This window comes from Emydura macquarii, unplaced genomic scaffold, assembly GCF_026122565.2.
Source record: "Emydura macquarii macquarii isolate MOO-44397 ecotype Brisbane River unplaced genomic scaffold, CSIRO-AGI_Emac_v2 contig_2897, whole genome shotgun sequence".
In the NCBI taxonomy this organism is placed as follows: domain Eukaryota; kingdom Metazoa; phylum Chordata; order Testudines; family Chelidae; genus Emydura; species Emydura macquarii.
The window spans coordinates 5824180-5847913 of record NW_027133034.1 but is presented as its reverse complement, the minus strand read 5'-3'; the positions used below and the strand labels follow the sequence as shown (position 1 = coordinate 5847913).

General features: G+C 40.8%; 1 protein-coding gene across 1 annotated transcript; it reads left to right on the top strand.

Annotated features, from left to right (window-relative positions):
- The first annotated feature begins 1273 nt into the window (after positions 1-1273).
- Positions 1274-18567, top strand: RFK (riboflavin kinase). Its single transcript, XM_067568780.1, has 4 exons — positions 1274-1796; positions 8753-8904; positions 11154-11256; positions 14972-18567. The coding sequence occupies exons 1-4, from the start codon at positions 1715-1717 to the stop codon at positions 15100-15102; spliced, it is 468 nt and encodes a 155-aa protein (XP_067424881.1). The 5' UTR covers positions 1274-1714; the 3' UTR covers positions 15103-18567.
- The last annotated feature ends 5167 nt before the right edge of the window (positions 18568-23734 follow it).

Here is a 23734-nt window from a genome sequence, read left to right as displayed (position 1 = left end):
GTAATTTCCCAGCTCCCCGTCCCATCCATGCTGCTTTGCCCGGGTCTACACTTACCTGGAGATTCGGCGGCAGTTGATGGGAGTTATGCAAACTACCCAGAGGGTCGACTGCTGTGCTTCCCTTCTGCGCGCGGTCTACACTGCGCTGTGCCAATGCAGCGCTATGCTACTTGAGGGAGTGGTTTTACTCAGTCGACTTCCTGATCGATTGAGCGGGTCTACACTGACCGCGCAATTGATCCAGAAAGATCGATCCGGCGGCAGTGACTTTGCCGCCATCAGTATAGACAAACCCTCAAATGGCACTATGCACAGCCCCTTGCACTGAGATATTATACAGATGAAAGCCCCTCCCCCAGCCTAAGGGGAGGAGCTATGGGACCTGGACTCAATTAATTCCAGGGGTAAAGGTCAAAGGGCTAAAGGGAGGGAACCTGAAGGGGACACCCAGCAGAGAACCCCTGACAGCACCCACTGCTCCTCGACCTTGCATTGAGGTGCAGTGGAGCAACAACTGACCAGCCTTCTCGGGGCAGGGGGCCTAAGGCGGGGATGCCCACCCTCTGAAGTGTTGTGCCACAAACCGTGGGCAGACAGATTTTGTGATTCGGGCTGTGCCGAGCATGTGCACAGGAACTGAGCATGCTCAGTAACGTTTGCTGCAGCCGCTGCCCTCACCCTGCCCTTTCTGGGTGTCAGACGCCCTGGCCCACTGTTTAGAGGGGTTAAAAAGGGGCAAAGGGGGCACACTGGAGGCGGGGATGGGCAGGATGTAATCAGGGGACAGAATTTTACTGGCCGGGGGGGGGGGGGGGTGAAGCCGATGAGGGCGGGAGTAGGAGAGGGGCTGAGGAGCAAAATCAGCCCAGCGGTGAGGCGCTGCCAGCCTGTGGCAGAGGCAAAACCCCAGCGCAGGGAGGGGCAGAGGGGGTCACAGTGACCCCGCTGGGATAAGCCACCTGCGACCTGCCCTGTTTGCAAAACCAGTGTGGGATGGGGGGGGGCGGGGCTGAGGGGCTTTTTTGTTTCTGCTCGCACAGGCGTCTGCGTCCCAGGGCTGGGTTCTTAAAGGCACAGGCATCCCAACGCCTAAAAACAGCAGCTCCTGCTACACTGCGGGGGGCGGGGGTCACAGCTTTTGTCTGGCTTCAGCATCGGACAGAAACTGGCGCTACTGCGGCGGTAACAGGTTCCGTCATCGGGCCTCCAGTGCGCCAGAAACGGACGGGTAACAAAATCTATCTGTCCAGAGTTTTCGGCAGGGTGCGCGCGCAGCCCAGCGCATACCCGCGGCGTAACAAGGAGTCAGCGCGCCCCGCCGCCCAGTAGAGGAGCGCGCGACTGGGCGAGTCCATTGCTGATGGGGGGAGGCGAAAGCGGAAGGGTCCCTGGCGAAGAAACTGGAACCTTCCAGTCGCGTGCGATTGCCTCCGCCCCGCCCCTTCCGCACCGGCGTCTCGTCACGTCACGTCACGTCAGTCTCTGACTGTCATGTCATTGTGTGTGCGGTGTGGGGAAAGAAGGACACAGGCTGTAGCAGCTGCCCGCAGCCCTTCCTTGTCCGCGCGCCACGCCTCGAGCGAGCAGCGTTCCGGGGGGGCTCCGCGCAGAAACCGTTGTCGGTGGCCGTTGCGCGCACTAGCCGTCCCCACCGGCCCCAATCCATCCTCTCTTCGCTCTCTTCGCCGGCGGCTGGGCTGCTTCTGCCGTGGCCATGAGGCACCTGCCCTATTTCTGCCGCGGGGAGGTGGTGACGGGCTTCGGCAGAGGCTCCAAGGAGCTGGGCATCCCTACCGGTGAGTGCGGGCGTGGGGGGCTCGCTCCTCGCTGTGACTCTCTGTCCCCCCATTACCTGCGGGGTAGGGGGCGCCGGGGGCGGGGTGGGAGGTGGCTGTGACCCCGCCCCGTTCTGACGTCACTGAGGTTGCAACTCTACGTGGGGTCGCTCGCACTTGCTACCCGCCCTCGGGAGTCCAGCGCGGTCGGGGCTTTGCTGCCGCCGGCCCCGTGGGCGGCCGCGGGCGAGCCGCGTCTCTCGATGCGGCCTCCGGGAAGCACGTTGCCAGGCGGCTTCCAGTGGAGTGGAGTGAAGTGGGCAGGGCAAGCCCAGGGCCAGGCAGGAGCAGCAGAAATGGCCTGTCTTGAGAACGCCCTCAGACCCCGCTTTGGCCGCAGGTGAAGGCTGTCGTACAGCTTGCGGTTGGGGGAGGGCTGGAGGAAGCCAGGTGAAGGCCAGGTCTACACTAGAAAGGTCATCTATACCCCCAGACCTGCCTAGCTTAGAGACAGCTTATGCTGGCAAAGAAGTGCATTGGTTGGTGTAGTTTATCCTCATAGGGGCAGTAAATGAGCTCTTTCAGCAGAAGCGTGTTTATAGTGATACACTGCATCTGTTTTAAGGCTTCTGCTGGTCTAGAAATGTTGCAGAAAAATTCCACCCCTAACTGACATTGATTATCCTGGCAAAGCTGTAGTGTGGACTTGGCGTGAGTAACACGACAATTCACTACAGCACCTTTTCTGAATATGGTTTGTCCTTGGTTATGTTTACAACTAAACTGTTATAGAGCGGTTCCAGCTGCACCTGTTGCTGCCATGTAATTTACTATCCTATGCAATGCTATTGCTGCTATCATCTGCACTGAACCACTGCACTGGGGGAGAGTTTTAACTGCTTGTGTAGATGATGCAACTATTTTGGAGTCTGAACTAAGGACATGTCTACACTACAAACTTAAGTTGACATATGCTAGGTCAACTTACAGCCACCACAATAAGGTGGTTCATGTCTACACTACCCTCCTTTTGTTGGTGGTGTATATCCTCAATGGGAGCACTTCCACTGACTTAAGAGGGGTAGTGTGGGGATTTGAGAGCCTGGGCTCTCAGCTCCAAACAACTCTAGATAGTGAACTGCGCCTTGGTTTCCCTCTTCCTCCAACCCAGGATGACAGCCAATGTAAGTAACCTGCAGTGTCTACATGGACATTGCATCACCCTAACTACATCAATAAAAGTCCTCTGCCTCTCATGGAGGTGGAGTTTTTATGTCCATGTAGTAAGGCACTTATATGGGCAGGAGCAAGGCTGTAGTGTGTACACTGACATAAGCTGCCTTATATCGACCAAGCTCTGTACTGTAGACCAGGATTAAGTCTTAGGCTATGTTCAGACTGACAGCGGCAAAATTGCTGCCACCAGATCGCTCTTTCTTGATCGATTGAGCGGTCAGTGAGACCTGCTCAATCAATCCGGAAGTCGACTGAGTAAGTCCACCCCCTCAAGTAGCGTAGCGCTGTTCCCCTTGGCTCAGCGCAGCGAGAACAGCGCGCAGAAGGGAAGCAGAGAAGTTGACGTCAGTTACGCAAAGTACTCTGCGTGGTTTGCGTAACTCCCGTCGACTGCTGCCGAATCGCGCAGTAAGTGTGAACCAGCCCTTAGTAGTCTGTCTACAGCCTACACTGGGAAAATCTTGTAAATATTTCCTACAATTACTAATGCCAATTAGCGCCACAGGTGTTAGGAATGTTGGGAGACCTGGCATAGACATGGCAACAATTTTTAATTGCCATGTTGATGAAATGTGCTTTAAGCAGAATTAGACAATTTTTCAAATGCTGATCACAGATAATGTCTCTGGACACTAAGCATCTTGTGTTGTAAATAGTGGAGAAACTGAACCAGTCGTGGCAACAGTAGGACTTGCAAAATAGCTTGCTCAGAGAGCTGTGATGAAATCATGGCTCTATTTGACTTAAATGGAGCCAGGATTTCACCCCTGGATTGTCCTTAGGTTGACTCTGATACAGAAGATTTCTGTGGGGGAGGGTTTTCTACTTAAACAAGGGTTCCCCATGTGTTCTAACTCTCCTCCCTTCCTCCTCCCCCACCCTCTCCCAAATCATACACTCAAATGTATAGTGAGGGATAAAACTAGACATTTTCTGTGAGACCCTGTTTTATTTCTTCACCTTGGGAGGTGTTTTTCTTTTGTGGCTGCCTGCCTGTTTTGGGGTAGAGAAAAACTAAGTCCCCAGGAACAAGGTGTACAGTAGAACCTCAGTTATGAACATCCTGGGAATGGAGGTTGTTTGTAACTCTGAAATGTTTGTAATGCTGAACGAAACGTTATGGTTGTTCTTTCAAAAGTTTACATTTGACCATTGACTTAATATTTTGGAACCTTACTATACAGAAGAAAAATGCTGCTTCCCCTTTTTTTAGCAGTTTGTTTAAAACAGTACTATACTGTATTTGTTTTTGGGGGGTTTTCTGGGTCTCTGTTGCTGTCTAATTATGTACTTCTGGTTCCAAATGAGGTGTGTGGCTGACTGATCAGTTCGTAACTGGCGTTCATAACTCTGAGGTTCTACTGTAATGGAAGTAGCTTATCAAGAAGAAAAAATATATTTTGCTTTCACAACACTGTAAAATTGGAGAAATGTAACACTGCTACATGTGTCCACATGTACAGTTAAAATGAAGTGGACTAATCTATTTAGTGTAGAAATATAAGGCAGAGCACCTGGACAGTGCTGCCTCATTGTAACACTTTGTAAGAGTGCTCCAACTCCTTGTGTTTTTTTTTTAGTGGTAGCTTGTCTGACTTAGTAATGGTCTACACTTTAAAATTTAGATCAGCCCAACTACAGTTGCACAGGATTGTGAAAAATTCACACCCTGAGTGCTGCAGTTAAGCTGACCAGGCATAGCTGTAGATGGGAGAACTCTTTATCAACCTAGCTACTGCTTCTTGGGGTGGAAAAACCCTTTCCATTGATGTGTCTATGCTATAGGTGCTGCTGTAGTGCCTATAGTGTAGATATGCCCTTAGCTTCTGTGCCATTGTCGTGCTTTAGGGCTGATTCAAATCTTTGCTGTACTGGGGTGGAAAAAGTAAATACTGTCAATATTTTTATTTCACTTGGTGACTTGTATTGGTCCTGAAAGAATGGTTTTGCATTCCTAAACTTATTAAATGCTATCCAAATGTTTAGCATAGTACTGTTGGTATGCAAACAAACAACACTTGCATGTTTTGAAAATATTAAATTGATATTTTGGTCTCAATCAGTAACTAAAAATTTCGCATCACAGAAATCAGTGAAGTTCATTTAGCTAAGAATAACAACTGTGTGCTTTATGATCTACCCATGTCACTTCTAAAGCACAAACTTCAGGACATAATGCTAAAAATACCAAAGGCAATTTCACAAAAGCATTCTGGTAAATGTTTCAGCCTGGCTCTTTAAAATATTGAGCTGTACACTGAATAATTAAATGGATCCTCTCAGACATTCAGTTTATTATTTTGTGCTGTTTACTCTGAATATATGGAGTGAAATACACAATGGAAATAAAAATTAACCATGAACAAAAATTATTCTAACTAGTTTCATATTCTGGTTATCAGATTAGCAGGATAGTGCAACGTGAGCAGCCATTTGCATTTCAGTTGCATGTAGTGAGGATAAGCATTTTTCAAGCTTTCTTACAAAGCTGTCATTACATCTCAGTCTAGGGAGAATAGGAATTGGGAGTCTCCATAAAGAAGGAAATGCAAAGGGAGGAACCTGGAAGAGGGAGGGAAAACAAAGGAAGGAAACATGGAAACAAAGGGCAGAAGTAGGGTTGGCTTAAAGGGGAGCATTTTTTTTTTTTTTTTTTAATTAAGGCTTGGCCCTTTAAGCAAAGTTGTACTGCTATAACTAAAGGGATTATTTTAAACCAGTTTAGTTAAACTGATGCAAGTATGTGGTCACTCTTATGTCAACTGAAACTTGGCTTATCAGTTTAGCTTGTGCCTATAAAAATTAAATGTAATTTAACTATTACCAGTTTTAAACTGATATGAAAGTCAGTGCACAAGTTGCACTGGTTTAAGTTAAACCAGTCAACTCTTTTGTGTTGAGAAACTGTGAGTGATACTGAATGTGACAATGAAGTAAGGAATAAATCAATTACACTTGGTCAATTACATTTGCTCTGTGCATGTGGGGAAAGCAGTGATGTGATTTATATCTTGACTTTAGCAAAGCTTTTGATATGGTCTTCCATAGTATTCTTATCAACATTTTAAAGATGTATGGGTTGGATGAATGGACTACAAGATGGATAGAAAGCTGGCTAGATCGGGCTCAATGTGTAATTATTTAGAGATGTAAAAATTCTTTTAATTAAATATCTGGCCCTTATATCTTGTCCTCTGTGCATGAGAAGCTTACTGGTAGTTCACATAGCTGAGCTAGGGTATTATCTTAATTTTCCACATGGCCTGCTCCGGTTTGGCAGAGCTAGTCTGAGCTTTGCAAAAACAGTACAGAGGATGGCCTACCTCTAGTGTGCCGCTAGCTTGCCAGAGGAACACATTGAGGTTCTAGTTAACTTCTGGTGAGAGTACACCCAGGACCATGATTTTAGCAGGAGCTCCAGTTATAGCCACTTTTCAGATTATCAGTTTATCTGCCAGCAGTCTGGCAGAAGTGAGCACCCACCAAACTGGTGTGCAGTGTAGGGAGCATATTCTGCATCTGAAGCACCTGTATCGCAAGGCCAAGGAGTTGGACCAGGCTCTAGCCACTGAAGAGCCCGCTGTTTCCTCTGACATCCTTCTGAATCCAGATGGTTTTATCATCAGACTGGAGGCAGGGACAGCAGAGAATAAGGCCATGATGGAGTACTGGGAACAGACCACATAGCTGAAAGCCCAGATTAGCCCGCTCAACCAGATTGGCTAGTGAACATCCTTGGTCTATATTCCAAGGATTTATTTGGGGATGGACCAGGGAAACAGCCTGGAGAGGAAGCAGTGCAGAGCCAGGGGTTGTTTCTGCAGCGTTATAAGGGCTGCCTGCCATTTTTGTTGTTTTCACAGGGAAGAATTCTTGTTTTAAAAGGGGAGGATTTCTGGGTTATGACCAATAAAACTGTTGCTATGCAGGATGTTATATGCAATGGGTTGTGCTTAGCTTTGGCTGAGGGCTGAAACCAAGACATTTTCTAGACCACTTTCCTCTTCCACTGCCATGTGCAGTCTAAGCTGGATGTCAAGCAGAGGGTAACAAATTAAAATACACTTTTAAATATTTTGCAAAGTATATTTATTGATCTTTCTGTCAAGCTAAGTATGGGCACAGGTGTGCCATGAGTGGCTCCAATGCAGTTTGGGAACAACATTCCGAAAGCACACTATTTATTTCAGACACATTTCTAATGCCCACCACCCACTGGTAAACCACAATGTTAATTGCCTCACAAACGTCCACTATGACAAACCCAATAGGTGACTTGCCATCACTGAACTGCTTTGCAATGACCTGTAGCAGTCTGGGGTAGAGAGCTTCCAAAGGACCATTGCAACCTGCTTCTGTTGGTAAGGATTCTCTCAATTGAGTGATCTGGTGCTGGATGGTTGGGACAAGCAGTCTCACAACTTCATGAAGGTCTGCTTCATGCAGAGGTTCTGGAGAAACTTCAAGTTGTCCCAGGTCTCCAAGACAATGTGATCCCAGTACACTGTGCTAGTTCTTTTTCACCAAAAGTGCTGGTCTACACATGGGGAACCTGTGGCAGTTGCAACATTCATCATGTCTTGCCACTCTGCAATGAATGAATTGGCCTCAGAGTCCTGTCACATTCTGCATCACAAAGTGCCCCCAAAATGCCATCCAGCATCTCACTTAATGTCCACTCCACTGCATAAATAACTCTCCTGCAAGCAGGAGTGGCTCATCAAATGGATCCATGGCTTGTCCCCTGGTTCAAAGGGATAGCAGTGCGTAGAGGAGGAAGTGCCTCCACTAAATATGGCGGGCTAAAATATTTTTGCACAGGAACCTAAGAAGGATAGAGAAGTTTTTCCACCCACAGTACACCACAAACCAATTCCTAGAGTGGTTCCATTTGGTGAGGTGCTAAGAATCCTGGGATATACCCCCAGAGGGCCTAGCACCAATCACAGGTCGCTGCAGTACCAGCATTGAAGTGGGTATATTGGTTATGGCTTATGTGAAACTGCGATGATGACTCTCACAGGCAGGCATGGCTAACACATGACCACACACTGTAGCATAAACATAGCCTAATTCAGTGCTGACACCTCTTTATTAAGACATCTGCAGGGAAAGTTGGAGAGTAGGAGGATTGTTTGTAGAGGTCAGAGACCATTCCTTAAAAGTAGCTTGGATGATTTGTTTTGTGAGTGCAGTCTTAATACTGTTTCTAGGTCTTACAAAATTTGAAGCTTTTTTAAACTGTAACCATTTTGAAAGGCAATATACACTCAAACCACTGGTAGGTAGGTACCTGTGGTCTTAACTTCCCTTAATGGGGGTTTGGGTGTGAGAGAGAGAGACTTTCAACACCACTGTACCTGACCTCATTACAGTTTGGCTCCTGTTTGTAGTGCAGTTGATACTATGGCCATGTTCCCTTATCATGCTCAAACGTTGGAATTCAGCCTGATTGTATGTATTTAAGGTCGTTTCTACCCAACAACTTGGAACTATGTTTTCTATAGATCTGCTAACTCTGTGGTATCTTGGGTACCTCACAAAGCCTGCATGCTAACTGGCTATGAAGCTATTTTTCCTATTACTTTTACTTATATTTGTGTTAAGTGGAGTATTGTCATTAATATCAATGATTTACAAAGGATATATAAGTGGAGTTAGCTTAAAATTTATTAAAAACTTGTTTAATCTTCTATAGAGCACTTAATTTATATAATGTACACTTTAAAAATATTTTGCAGCTAACTTTTCTGAGCAAGTAGTCGAAAGCTTTCCATCTGATATCTCTACTGGTATATACTATGGATGGGCCTGTGTTGGAAATGGAGATGTGCATAAAATGGTTTTGAGCATAGGCTGGAACCCCTACTACAAGAATATAAAGAAATCAGTGGTAAGAATTGTGTTTTATCTGGTACTTTGGCTATAATAAACTAACTGGACTACTGGCTTGAATAAGAGGAGTAGGAGTTGCTCCATATACTGAATGAATGGGTTTAAGATATTGCATTTACAGTTAGAAAAGTCGCATTTGCCTTCTACCTCTTACATCATCAATTAAATCAGCTAAATTCTGATGCTGATCACAGGTCACTTGCTATGCTGCCAGTTAAAATAAATGTAAGCCTAAATAATACATTGAGCAAATTGCTTATAAAAGTCATGGAAATATGATAAATGAGTAAGAGCCTCATAATTTTCAGAGTATAACTGCACTTCAAAATAAAAAAGAAATTACTATGGCTTAGTAGATTTCTCTGCATAATTTGTGGTGTTTTTCCATTATGTTCTCTGATCAGTAATGGAATCCATATATGTTATAGCTTTTTAAGCAGGGACGGTATACTGAACTAAAAATGAATTCATAGAAGATTAGGGTTGGGAGGGACCTCAGGAGGTCATCTAGTCCAACCCCTGAATTCAAATACTATCAAGAACACATAGGCTCATTTCCTCTAACTATACAATCATTAGTATAGGATTCTTGGTTCTGGCTCCTTAGACTGAACTAGAGTTAGATTTTTAGCATCCTGAAAGCACAGGCAGTTAGGCAGGAGTCCCTGCTCCAAGTTTCACTGCAGTTGCTACTCTTTCATCTTTCTAGAATCGTCATTCAGTTCCCAAATGTGCAAGAAGTAAAAGCAGCCCTAAAACCTGCTTCTCAAAAAACACGGTTTCTCCAGAATTCAAGAAACCATCTCAAAGATGGAAATAACCTAAAGCTAGATGGCGATTAAGTATTTTAGAATCCTGAAATATAACATGAGATGGGTGGGTGGGTATGATTATGGTAAAAATTAGAATAATAAATTTTTCCATTCTTAAGAATTTTTACATGTATCATACCTGTTCTTGAAGAACAAAATATCTTAAGAAATTTCTCACAAAAACCAGTTTTAAAAAAACCCTATAAAATTTCAGTAGTAAGAACAGTGATATTTTAAAAGCTTTTGCAGGAAAAACAGTGGAGCACTATAACATACTTGCAGGAGTATGCAGAGTGTAGGAGTAACTTGAAATAAAAACCACATTTGGTAAGCAAAGACAAATATATTGTAACTGTTGAATCCATTTGTTGTTAGTAGCCTAGTACACTTAGCTTCACATGCTAAAACAATGTAGCTGTTGCAGTTTGTGTAAATTCAAGCTCTTACCCATCATATTCTAAATTTCCATTCCTATTGAAGTAAATTTGAGCAGAATTCAATGACCTAGTGATTTGTTCGGTTTCTTCTGTTCAGCATGTACATGAAGGTACTAGAGAATATTATGGGCCATTGGTATTTGGCCTGTCTGATGATGACACTTAACTAGACATTTCATTTAATTAGATTTGGACAATGGACTTCAAGTGTGTACATGAAATGCTGATTAGGACCATTTTCAGAGACATAAATAAATGAGGACTTTGCTTGAGAAATGAAAAGTAGGACTTTGTTCAAATTGTCATGCTTGATAGCTATTTCAGCTAGCTCCTCATTTAGTTGAATGTACTGCTTTGATTCAAGAAACATTAAGTTCAGTCATGAATACTAACGGTATCATAAGGTAGTCTATGCGTTTGAGGACTAGAAAAATTTTGTATTTCCTTTCTTGATTGTGCTAAGCCATCTAAATGGAAACACATTCAAATTTAATATGTATTAAATATGCCCTGTTTATGATAAAAGTGGAGGATTATGTGATTAAATTTGATTTAGGAGCTGTTGATCAAGAAACTATAGCTACAGGAATTGTCTTTTATTTTTTAAAATTATATATTCATATCTTAAGTGAATTTCTGCCCTCAAATACAGTATGTACAAAACTCATGTATATAAAGATAAACTGGGTATTGCTCAAGTGTACATGAGAGTAGAATGTAGCTCTTTGGACATGTAGCATGAATCTAATAGTTGAGACTCTTGTCATACGTACTGAAGCTTCAAAGATGCTCAGTTTACTTTAAGCATTTTCAGTCAGGTTTCTTAAATATGCATAATAAATGTTAAACTAAGCTACTGAACTTTATTAAAATGTGGAGCAAGTATAAAACAACGGTTTTTTTCCTTTTCCTAGATGGTAACGGTAACTTGGGCTGAACTTTTTGATTAGCAGAAAAAACATAAAAATAACAGATTTTTTCCCCCTTCGTTTCTGTAGGAAACACACATCATCCATACATTCAAAGAAGATTTTTATGGTGAAATTCTTAGTATAGTCATTATAGGATACATCAGACCAGAAAAAAACTTCGATTCCTTAGGTAAGTAATCAAGGCTTCCGTAAAAGTTTGTTTTGGAGATTTTTGAGCCTGACATTGGTTGTTTATGCAGTTCATTGCCACTAGAGATTCGACTTCCTCCTGTGTTTCCTTTTTTTTTTTTTCCCCCCCTTTTGATAATTAAGTAAACATGCTTTGGAAGTGGATCATTCAAACCATAAATATGGTCTTTGCTTGCTATGGTAGGTTGAATACAACAGAAGGGCTTTACTATTCTGATATAAAAAAGAACTAATGATTATCGAGAAATGCAGCTTGCAGATATATCTGTTTTCTATATCTCCTTGCTGAATTGTTCTTTTTTGGGTTACCGTGGTGATGTCACTTCCAGAACCTTGAATTCTCTCTGAATCTGAGCTTTAGAAGAATAGCTCCTTCACAAAATCTAGACTGGTTATTCAAAAGTGGTAGTCTTAACAGAGTCCTCATTCTTTGGTCTGGCTCTTCCAATACAGAACTTGCCATGGAACCTCCTATGTTATGGTAGTTGCAAATCTGATATATCAGCAGATGGTATATTCCAATCTTTCGAGTGATTGCTTCTTTTAACAAATTGAGAGGCTGCACATTTGTTTTACTCCTCTTCAGAGTACAGTGGATGTAATGGCGATATCTCTTTTTTTGGTATCATTTCAGCAGGGACTTTTAACTAATTGCTCCTTGTGTTATTGCAGAACTTGAGGGAAAAGACTTGGAAGTAATTATTCTCAATGCCCATTAGATGCTTCTTGTGCCAGATTGTGCATAATCTGGAAAGGTTTACACATAGTAGAGTTTGTTTTCGTGAACCAGAAGTTATGGGATTGATACAGAAATGATAGAGAGATTCTGTGGCTTCTGGTCCCTTCTGGCCTAGAAATCTGTGATCCTTTTAGTGCAAAAATCCTTAGAGGAGCCTAGTCTTGGTAATTACATTAAAGCCAATAATGGAGCACTGCTTCTAGATGTGAAGCCTTACTCTGAAAACAATGCACATGTACCAAAAAAATTAAAAATCCTTTCCTCTGTCAACTAAATTTCTTCAATTTCTTTTAACACACACTTGACTCAAATGTCCAACAATGAGAAGTAAAGGTCTTTGTTAAAGATTCTTACTCTCACCTGCTCAGTTAAGAGCCGAGCCAGCTCTGACCTAACTTCATTGGATCTTCCAAAGAGACTTCTAGGAAAAACCCTGGAAGAACAAGACTTCCTTTATTGTAAGCTGTGAGTTTTTTAAAAGAGAGAGAAAAACTGGGAAGAAAAGCACCTTCATGTATTCCTTTTTCATTATAACGAAGCAAGAAAATGGCACACTGTGTAAGAAGGAGAAAGCGGTATCTTTAACATGTATCCAAATGCTTGAAGTTTTAATTGTGTTCTCATTAGGGAAAGTTATAACTCCGTGCTCCAGCGTATGGTAAGGGTGACTGGAGGCCTAGCTGGCTAGTCTTTGGCATTCACTTTTTTCTGACAATGTAAATATTGATGCTCACTCAACCCTTGCTTCTTGAGATTTCTATTTGGCTATTTCTCACTACAGTCCGTATTTTAACTTTCTGTAGAGGGCTCCTACCATTTTTTAAAATCTCAAACAGTAGGAATCTCTGACATTTAAAGGAAAGAAACCTACTTGCCTATGACTGGTATAGTAATGCATCAGTGTCTTACAGAACTTCTCCTTGAAACATTTTTCCTAGGCTTTGTAAGTCTTATGCCAGTAAATGCCTTAGTTTCTTTTAAAAAAAAATTTTTTTTTTGCATTTCAATATTTTATCACTGTGTTGCCAGGGGTTCCTGGACCCAGTAACTTTTACTTTCTGCAATTTGGTATCTGGGCATAAGCCAAGGAAACGCAGTACATCTGCCTGCTACATTGCTGACAAAGACCAGTCCAAATCAAGTGCTTTAACTTCAGAGCTTTACTTTATTAGCCTCCAGCAATTCCCATCAGATGCCCTTTGCCGAAGCCTCCACTTATTAGTCTTATAAGTATTTATTACAAATTATTACACATACAATAAGTAGTAGAGCATCACAAAAGTCTGGATACTTGATAATTACCCGCACAAGTCTGAGGCAGCCTTTGGGTGATTCGGTCACAGATTTACAGATGGCCGATCCTTCCGCCTGTGCCTGGAGATCTTTCAGTGTGTCCACGAAGTAATCTGCTGACTCCGACTCGCTACCTTCCTTTCCCAAAAGTTAGACACATGTCAATCAAGAACAATGTTGCATAGCTGTAAGGGAGTAGCAGGAGTTGGAGATGTGTTACTAAAAAATAATTGTTGAGCAAGCAGTCTTAGCTGTTAGTCTCATAGCTGAATTTTGCCATAGATGCAGTTCAGAAATATATCCAGGCTTCCTGTTTGTCACAGACATCTGCCCCAGCATATTCAGAGAAAGAGAGCGAGCACTCATAGAGTCAGGCTTATTTCACCTGCTCACTGTCTATCCTCTCTCTCTCCCCACCGTTTGCCTAGTTATGCTAAGTTCCTGCAGAGGTCTGAAAATGCCTAAAAGCAGCAAGCAGGTAGTCCATCCCAATAATTGGCAGTGGCTTGGACACCTGGCTGATTGCTACAATTCCCCTGTACAACTTTAAATGTTTTTGTAATTGAGTGCGTTCTTTCATTGTTGAACAAATCAGATGGTACTTTCTATTAGCTTACTGGTAAATACAGTAGCAACACTGAGTTACCCAATAAGTAGAATTTTTATGTTCCCTCTGCTTTCATTAGAAGCTGGATGAGGCTGTAGAAAATTACTTCATTGAAGACAAAGTATTGTGTTAATGGAAGCAAAAAGTACATTCTGTTTTGGTAAACTTAGATTTGGTAGTGAATATCTCATTAGCAACACAATTAATTTAAATCATTCTGAAATGTCAAGTTTGTCCTTTCAAACTATTAGTGGCTTTTTAAAATAACCATCAGTGCTGTTAATGTTAATATAATATTTCCTTAGATTATTGCTACTGATGTTGCATCTATAATAAGACATAGTTTCCCAAAAAAATCTAGTATACTGCATTCAACACACTTCTAGTGAAATAGGCAATACGTGTGATTTATTAAGTACACTCTTCTGTTTCAATTTAGAAAACTGAATTTCTGTGTCACTCTTTTAAAAAGAGTAGATTTAAAATTCTAACTAAGAAATGATGAATGATTACCACTAGAACTGGTTGGAAAAACTTAAGTGGAACCATTTTTCATTTGAGAATGCAGTTCCATTGAAAATGAAACATTTTATGAAATTTATGTTAATTTTGTGGAAATTTTATTTGAGGAAAAAATGGGAGTAGGGAGAGTTCCAACAATGCTGAAACGTCCTGTTTCAACTTTTTTCTTTCAAAACTTTCTCAATTTTTTTCTATTCTTTTGTACATTAGAATAAAATAGTCAAAATCAAGATGTTTTGATCTGAAATGGAACTTTTTGTGGAATTTTTTCATGGGCAATTTTGAAAATTTCGGGTTTTCGGAATAGTAACAAAGCCAAATCTGAAAATCCTTTCCTCTGCATAGAAAATCCTTTCCTCTGCATTTCCTCAAAATCCATCATCTGCATAGCTCTCAATGGAACATTCTCTGAACCTGAGCTGTTCACTATTAGCAGTCTGGTTTTTCTGGGTCACATGCACTTTCTCTCAATATTGTATGTTTGGTATTTGGATTGAATTAAAAAATATATAAATGTTAACTTTCCCTTTGTAGATGCACTTATTTCAGCAATTCAAGATGACATTGAAGAGGCTAAGAGAAAATTAGACTTACCAGAACACCTGAAACTGAAAGAAGACAACTTCTTCCACATGCCAGAAAGCGAGCTAGTAAATGGCCATTAAACAAGGTCATCTGTAGACTTTTTTTAATTGTACTCTCGTCTTTGAACTGCTTTCATTAATACTCAAGTGTTGTATCTGGTTAGCTAAGTGAAATCTGTGTGCTAACAAAACACTGTAAAAGAGTACAGCTGTGTTAGGCTTCTTTGCTTGAACTAATCTATTAAATCTATCATGCAAGTGAGTAGAAAGTAATGTTAGGGGTTTTTTTAAAAATCAACATTGTGATTCAGTATGTTATAATTGTTCACAGTTCTGATCACATGCAACACAAAACCAGTTACAAGTATCTTTTTGTCCAGGAATGGTGTGTACATATTGGTACAGACAAAAGGTCATGTGAAGGTCTTTGTTTATGATGAGATTAGAGTGGAAAGTCATTCCTATTTTCCAGTTATTTTTACATTTTCCTTTTATCTGGATTTCTGCCGCTAATTTAGAAAATATAGATAGTGATCATGCTGCAAGTTTGTCTGTGATGTGGAAAACCAATGGTTTGATGTCTGTAGCAAGGGTAGCATACTCAATGTAGAGTTTGTTTTGTATACATTTATTAGGCATATGTTACAATTGAAACTGGCATTTTAATTGAAATTATTTATTGTAATTTTATTTGAAGAGATTATCACTAGATAAAATAATTGCACTGTCTTCCATTTTAGTGACATGGGCCCTATTTTAAGGGTTACCTGGATCCTAAAATTGATGTTTCTGTTTATTTAAAAAAAAAAAACCACAAAAATTCCATCATGCCAAATTATGGGTTGACTAATTTCATTTTGGAATAACAGCTCACTAAATTTTAAAGTAATTTAAAGATACCAGATCTAGATTACTGAATTAGTTTTGTGCAACTCTGGTATTACAAAGAAGATTCAAAACTGTCCTTAGTGCAAGATATCCTCAAATGATATGGAGTCAGTGTAACAGGACCTGGGCACTTGTGGCCCCTAGGATAGGGGAGGTGACCAGCGCAATTGAATGTTGGCTATTGACAGCTGCTGCAATGATGCTTTAGGGGCTGGTACAGCTGGACATAATTGAGAGCAACACTGAGGCTGCTCTTTAGCTTATGCTTTAGACAAAACCCACCCCAGTTGATTCAAGGATTGGATAGTTAAGCCATTTTTATGCCCTACCCCCTCCTGGGGTACTGCACCAAATGCAGCTTGAGTGGCGTTAACAATGAAGCACACTATTAATTTCCATGTGAAGAAGAAACCAAGCCACTTTTAGGACTCTATGTGAAGAGGATAAATTCAAAGTATAAATATTTTAATAGAAAGTAAGTACTTAGCACAAGAATTATGGTTTCTTTTTCCACAGTACTATGCACTGTACTATCTGAACTGTGGTTGAACTCCAAGCAGATTCTATAAAAATGGGGCTCCATATTTCTAGTCTGTTTCCAGTTCAAATCTGCTTCTCTTACAAGTATGTGATTGCCCCTCCCCTTCTAACCACTAGCCATGCAAATTCATTCTGGACTTTCAACCTGGGAGTTGAGCACTCCTGATCCTAGGCTGCTCCATGGGCCTAGAATGACACTTTGCATAAATTAGTGTCCTGGAGGCCTATAAGATATAGCTGTCACCCAGCACTGTCCAGTGCACTGCAGTATTGCCCAGAATCTCTGCAGTGCTGTGTACTATAATCCTGCTTTGACACACTCCCTCCCCCCAGCATGCCTTTTATTTCAGGACTTGAGGAGTCCTCAGAAGTCAGATTTAGAGCTGTCTGTCTCAGTTCCAGTGCTGGGAATCCTTACTTTTCTGAATACAGGGCTCCTACTTTCCCTTTACACTACTCTGGCTCTTTCACCCAATGTAAAGAGGCCAGAGCAGTTGTGAAGATCTTGCTCTGAGAATCAAGTTGAATTCTTTGGTTTGCATTAGAGATCTTGAATTTGGAACTTAACAGTCCTGTTGATATGAAATGAGAAAAGAATCCAAATAAGTTGAGGAGGAAGGTGTCATTCTATAACAACTCTTCAGAGCAAATAGCACCTGAGCTGTCCCTATTTATCTTTTCAGAGTGCACAGTGAAAATTCTTGTCATAAGAGCTGTCTGGAATTTTCCAAAGAAGTTTCAGAATTTCTCATTTGTCTTCTCTTCAAACTTGGGAGAAAACTTACTTATCATATGCGGTTGAAAATACTGTTTAAAAAGAATGGTTCATGCAAGTGGCATTTCATTATATGACTCAGTATAAGGTGTCTTTACACTCTGCACAGCAATTGAGACTTGTAAGTAGGAGGGAAGGGTGACCGCTAGCGATAAGCTTCCATTCAAATGAAGGAGTGAGGGGAGGATTTTCTTCTTCCAAGATGTTCAGTTAATTCTGATATTTCCCATTCCCACTCCCTCCCCCCATTGGAGGAACAAAGTAGCAGTGATATTGTTAAGAAAAAGAGACAGTATTGAAAAGTAAATCTGTTAATTTGGGGGTTTAAAACTAAACTATTGTGGCAATATTAAACTTTTTGCCAATGATTTAATTTGTCAGTTGAGGAATTATTTATCGTTTTAGGAAACTAAGGTGCCTTAAGACATTTGAGTACAATTGTTCATAATTGGTAACGAATACTAATGTCCAAGGATCATTTCACAATTTGGATGTATAACTATTGCACTGAGCAGCAAAGGAAGAACTTGACCTGCTAATCTTAAAAGACAACTGAAGTGAGACAGAAGTATAGATACAGTAAACTGTTTTATTTTATACAGAATAGTGGCTTGAGTTAGTGTATGAGAGCATCTCATCTATCTGCTCTTGTATTTTATGTACTTGCTGGATATCAGTTATCCAAGTTTGATACAACTTAGTACAACAGAAGCTTTATGAACAGTTATATTTTTATACTATATACTAATGTAAAAGTATAAATCTTGTATTTGCTTATTTTGCTGTTAGAACATATGAGCTAACTTTTAAAAAGGAATGTAGTAGGGTAACAGTTATATTCCTGCTTGTCATTTATTTTCAGGTGAAACAAGTCTTGCTTGTTATAAATAATTATTACATATTGGTTGGCATGTTCTGAAAACACTGTCAACAATTTATGGTGCTTGTTCATTTGCCTCTCTTTCAGCTTCTGCAGTGAAGACTTTCATTGTTTGGTGGTTTTCACTTTCCATTTCCCAGTGCTGCAATATTAGGTTTCAAACACTGCAAGGGAAATTACTTTTTAAAAATGTTTGTTTAGCGTTTTAAAAGAACCATGGAAATACTCCCCTCCACACCCGACCCCTCCAGTTTACAGTTTGGGCCAAATATCAGTTGACTGTGTCTTTCTGAAATCTGCTGCTGTCTTTGAATAAACTACTATAGGGACCAGTCAATATACATTTTTCAGAAGGAAAAAACTGAACAGTAGCTTTTAAGTAAGATAAAATTGGTAGGTTAGTGTGCAATGTGTGCATTTTTAGCAGCTGTTGGAAACGTCAAATAAAGTGCAATAACTACTGGTTGCTAGTAACGTCTAATGTTTTTTAAAATATATATGAAAGTGCCCCACCTCCTTTTTGTGTTGAGGGAAATGAGATTGTACAAAAGGAAGAAACATCCAGTTCTCACTCTTAAACTGTATGGGTGAGGGGGTGGAGGGTGTGTGCGGAGGGGGTGGAGAATGAACAGGGCATATGGGGCTTCATGAGCTGCACTTTAACTGTAAAAGAGCTGCATGCGGTTCATGAGCCACAGGTTGGCCACGCCTGATATAGCAGTTGGTACAGCTGCCAGGCTAAGTGCAGACCCATGTGCCTGAGGTTTTGGAATCTTGCACCAAAAGTTTATTAAAATTCCATGCTGTTTCCTAAAAGTCTCTGCCTGCAGATTCCACAGCAACATGTGCAGTCACCTTTTATTAGCTGAGTCTCCTAACTATTGGGCAAAGTATATATCTTCACCGTCTACCCATCCCTATTATAAAAACTAGTTCCATGAATTTATATAGTCTCAGAATTTCCACTGTCTGGGATTTACTGCCATGTTGTGTATCTAACACTGTACTCACCTGCAGCTAATATTACTTCCTAGATAGTATTTCCATAAAAATAGATTAGTTTAATGAAAATTAGTAAAATTCACCTGGGTAAATCTTCACCTTTCTCACATTGATGCAAAAATCAATTTTGATTTACTGTTTCTTTTTTAAATTACAACAATGGCTGTCTCACTGGTGGAAAGCTGAGCAATGGCTGCTGGCTTAATCACAAACTTTTTTCTCCATAATCAATTTTTTCTCCATAAGATCAATATTGCTCAGTCTTTTTTTTTTTTTTTTTTTTTTTTTTTTTTTAAATCATTACCTACAACAGTAGTGCCCTGATCCATCTTCTAGGGCCTCTAGGTGCTATTGCAATATGTATATATAAAGCCTTTTTAAAACCAGAGACTGTCATTTGATTTTAGTGATGCTTTCTGGTGTCTCCCATACTTACCATCTAATCTTGATTTTAAAAAAAAATGTAAAGGACTTAATCTGAAATTTAGAACTAATAGAAACAAATACAGCCTGTGGTGATCAGCATCCTGTTACAAAATGAACAATGCAGGTTTCAAATTCTTTTAACTTGGTGGAAATTGGGGCCACCTCACAACTATGTCTAGAAAGCAGCTCACTCCTTACACAAATCAGAATATGCCAGAACTGATAATTTGGGGGTATTTTAAACTTTCAGAAGTGCTTAAGTGACTTAGAGTTGATAAAGACACTTTGGGTCCTAAATGAGGGAAAGATTCACAAAAGTACTTGGGTGTTGCATCACCTAATGCCTATGTGTCCTGCTTTCCAGTGGAATTCAGAGCCCCAAACTTGGTGCCCACGCTCTCTGTAAAATGCAGAGGAGAGTTAGGTGCTTAAGAAAGGGATTCTTAAAAGGTAGCAAGCTGATTGGGGAGCTGTCTAGGCTAGCCCTGAGAGGAGAGAAGTCCCATACATGTCAACCTTGCTGTAAAGCATCCTACATGCTGGTTCCTGGGTGGAACAATTGCCATGGTCAAAATTGGCTCTAAGGAGCTTCTACTAGTATATTCTCATTCTTTCAATATCTAGTGAAATGCAGAACAAGGATAAAAAGACAGACCTATCTCCCAGTGGAGATCACCACTTCCTCACAATGGCACTTCAGACAGGAAGCAGTTAGCCCATGACTCTGCATACATAAGCATCTGACAGCATAGATGGTAAGTTCATCCACATTCGATAGGTTGTTCATATGAGCCCAGAGATGATGGAGGAGGGCAGAGCAGGAAGGTGTGTGTAAGAGGCGGAGGGGGAGGAAAGAGCGGGTAGTGGCAAGCAGAGTAGCAGTCACACATAGAAAACAAATACAAGTGCCATACTTTTCTCCTAAAAGCTCAATGCACTGTTCCAGTTTGTATAAATGCTTAGAGAGTCATTGGACTAGAGAGAGAGAGAGAGAGAGAGAGAGTGTAGGCTGGTCATTAGGGCACCACCACCTGGGATGTGGGAATCCCAGGATCCAGTCCTGCTCCAATGACCATTTGATTATTTATTCAAAGTGGAACAGCTTCAATGGGAGAGATTGAGCGAGTCCCACATCAGAGTATCCTATGGATCAGTGGTTAGAATATTCAGAGCTGCGAGACCCCTTTTCAAATCCTTTCTCCCCCTCGCACAGAAGGGAAAATAAACCAGGTTCTCTGACATCCCAGGTGAATACTCTAACTACTGGGTTAAAAGTTAGTGAGTGGGTATCCCCCTACCAACCAACCTCTCCTGGATTTTCAGTAGGGCCCAATTCAGTACAGGTGCTCTGATCACACCAGCATGCCTACTGGATCAAGCCAGACAGGGAAGATAATATGGGCAAATACCTACCTATCTGCTGCTGGTGTACGTATAACAGTGAGAGATAGATGTCCAGACACCTAGAGTTAGGCAGCTACGTGCATGATCAGAGGCAGAAATTTGGGTATTTTGGTGCCTACAGTGTTAGGTTGCTCTGAGTGGGGGTTTTGCAGATTACAGCGGTGCCTAAAAATGGGATTTAGGCACCTAGATACTTAAGTGAATCTGGGCCTTTGTGTACAGTCTTTGTGTACCCTCTGTATTAATAGTCTGTCAGGCTCCTGTTCATGTGGGTCTTTCACACAATAGCAAAATAGATATTTTAAAAATGGGTATTGGGATTGTAGAACCACAAATATTGGCAAAGGCATTCAAAGGCAGAAGTAGTACCTATAAGTGCTTGTAAATAATTTGTGAAATGGACTTGATTTCAAGTGAACTGTGTGACTTAAACAACCATTGTTTGGAAGTTCATACAGGATCACTGTAAATAGAAGCTCCCCCATAATTTCTTACAAATTTCCCCACCTAAAGCTGTACTAACCAAGCTTAAATTATGCTTTTTATGAGAAGTGTGTTCATTCTTCATACTAGTTCAGTTGTATTGTTTTGCTTGCTTACACTTTGGCAATGAAGAAAGACATAAGGGAAATTTAAGCAGTAGAATGACATTCTTGTTTAAACACTCTTATAGAAAATCTATGCTATTTGCTGCTGCAGGAGACAATTGAGGTAAACTGACTTTTTAAGGGACTGGCACTATACGATTACTAACATTTGTAGTTCTAAAACTTAAGATAATGATTAGACTACATGATAAAAGGGCAGAACCTCATCATGCTGTCTGGAGTGACTCAGGACTGTGAGTGCCTACCTCAGGAGAGATTGTTAAAGACACGGCAGACACCCCAAATTGATGGTAAATTCTGTAATTAGATTTCACCAGCCCAGTAACAAATGTGACCTCATGGGTGAATGGATCAATTAAACCTTTTGTCTTATGATGGCCCACTTAATTTTTGATAGTCCTCATGGATGGGCCAGGGGGATGATCCCCATTCCTGGGTTCACAAATGTAGAGCAAACATTTTCCAACCTATAAAGCAAAACTTACATATTGTCTGGTAGCATGGAATACAGCCATTACAAGTGAAATTGATGCATGCAGCAATTTACAAGCATTTCATAGAGTGTAACCACTAAGTATGTTCTTAAAGAGTAATACCTATTTTAAACAAACTACCATATGGGTGACCTGGTTTCCAGCTATGAGTTTGTCAGTTCTTAGCTAACATCTATGGCCTTGGCCAGAGCTGGCACTTAGTTTTTCAGCATCACAAACCTGATCACCTGTAGTGACTGGAAACAAATATTGTTCCCTTGTTAAAACCAGACAGTGGCTAGGTGCTTGCATTCTGTTTGTTGGCTGTGTGTTCCCTGCAGGATTAGGAATTGGCTGGTGGAAGCAGAATACAGAATTAGATAATAGGATTTATTATAGGAATTCCTATTTTCCTAACAAGGGGAACCTGAAATGAGAAAATAAGTGTACTACACAGGAAAATAAAATTGGAAAGTAAATGTGAAGTGATGGAAAAGAGGAGAAGGCATACAGTGGAGTAAAGGTGCAGTGCTGGTGATGATGTGGGGATGAGAGAAGATTTGAAAAGGACAGGTAAAAATGAGCATGAGAAAATTCAACGTAAGACATCAGATGAGCACAAACTGACTCACATTCCAAGAAAACTAGCCCTAGAAGCTGAGAAGAGGCTATAAATAAGGAACGAAATCAAAAGAACAGTTTTGCCTTTTTATTCAAAGAATTGTTTAACAGTTTCAATACATACACAGCTACTCCCCCGGACACACAGAGTCAACTTATTAGAATTTTTGCCTCTGATATCTTTTCCGGGTTGCTGGTGACTGAAAATTGTTAGTGTTTTATAATTGTTTGGTGGCTAGTGTGAAATGAATTGGCAATCTCAGTTCAGCTCCTAGAGAACAGGTATCCACATTCATTGTAATTGACATTATTGTGGGTAGGCTTTGCAAAACTTGTGTCTACTGAATGGCACCAGACACTTAACTTCCCACTCATGCTCACATTCACATGGATCCCTACAAAAAGGGCAACTGCTGCCTACATTATACCTGTTTAGAGGAAAAATAAAAATGCCATTCTCTAGCACTATCCTTTGGTACCTTCACCCATAATAAATTCACCAGATACATCAGTTTAAATTAAAATGTACTGCAGTTATTGAGTAATCCCGCAAACATGTCTAAACAGGTACCAACCAAACACCTGGAAATTATGATAGATACAGAGAAAAAGCAGAAGTTTCATAAGACGTACAATGATGCCTACCATGAATTTTGGATCTCAGCACTTGTGAAACTGGCTAGTTCACTTCCACTGTGTCTTGCTAGCTTTTTCTTTGCTCATCTGTGTTTTGTTGTAAAAGTGGCAGCTGAAGTGATTATCTGTACAAACCTTGGATAGATATATTTTGTATTGAATGATGTATAAAAGTTAGGTTACCATATAATATGTGAAACGCATTACACCCTTCTTACATGGTTCTGTTTTAAATGACTGATTCTGGTAGAAAGTGCTTTCATTTCAGTTCAGTGCTTCAAACAACACTGTCTCATTTTTACTGGAGCACACCTCAATATTGCCAAAACCATATATTTGAGAACCATGATTCAACTGTGAAAAAAGCAAGAGATTGTCTTGAAAAAAGTGTCCTAAGGCACAATCCACAGTATTAGCTAAAAGACCATATTACTAGTGAACAACAACCCTTGCTGCATGC

What these genes read in the sequence shown, in the direction of transcription:
- RFK (XM_067568780.1), top strand. Translation starts at nt 1,715, where the DNA reads ATGAGGCACCTGCCCTATTTCTGCCGCGGGGAGGTGGTGACGGGCTTC. An exon ending in GGAGCTGGGCATCCCTACCG is followed by an intron (nt 1,797 to 8,752) that starts GTGAGTGCGGGC and finishes AATATTTTGCAG; the next exon opens with CTAACTTTTCTGAGCAAGTA. An exon ending in AGAATATAAAGAAATCAGTG is followed by an intron (nt 8,905 to 11,153) that starts GTAAGAATTGTG and finishes TCGTTTCTGTAG; the next exon opens with GAAACACACATCATCCATAC.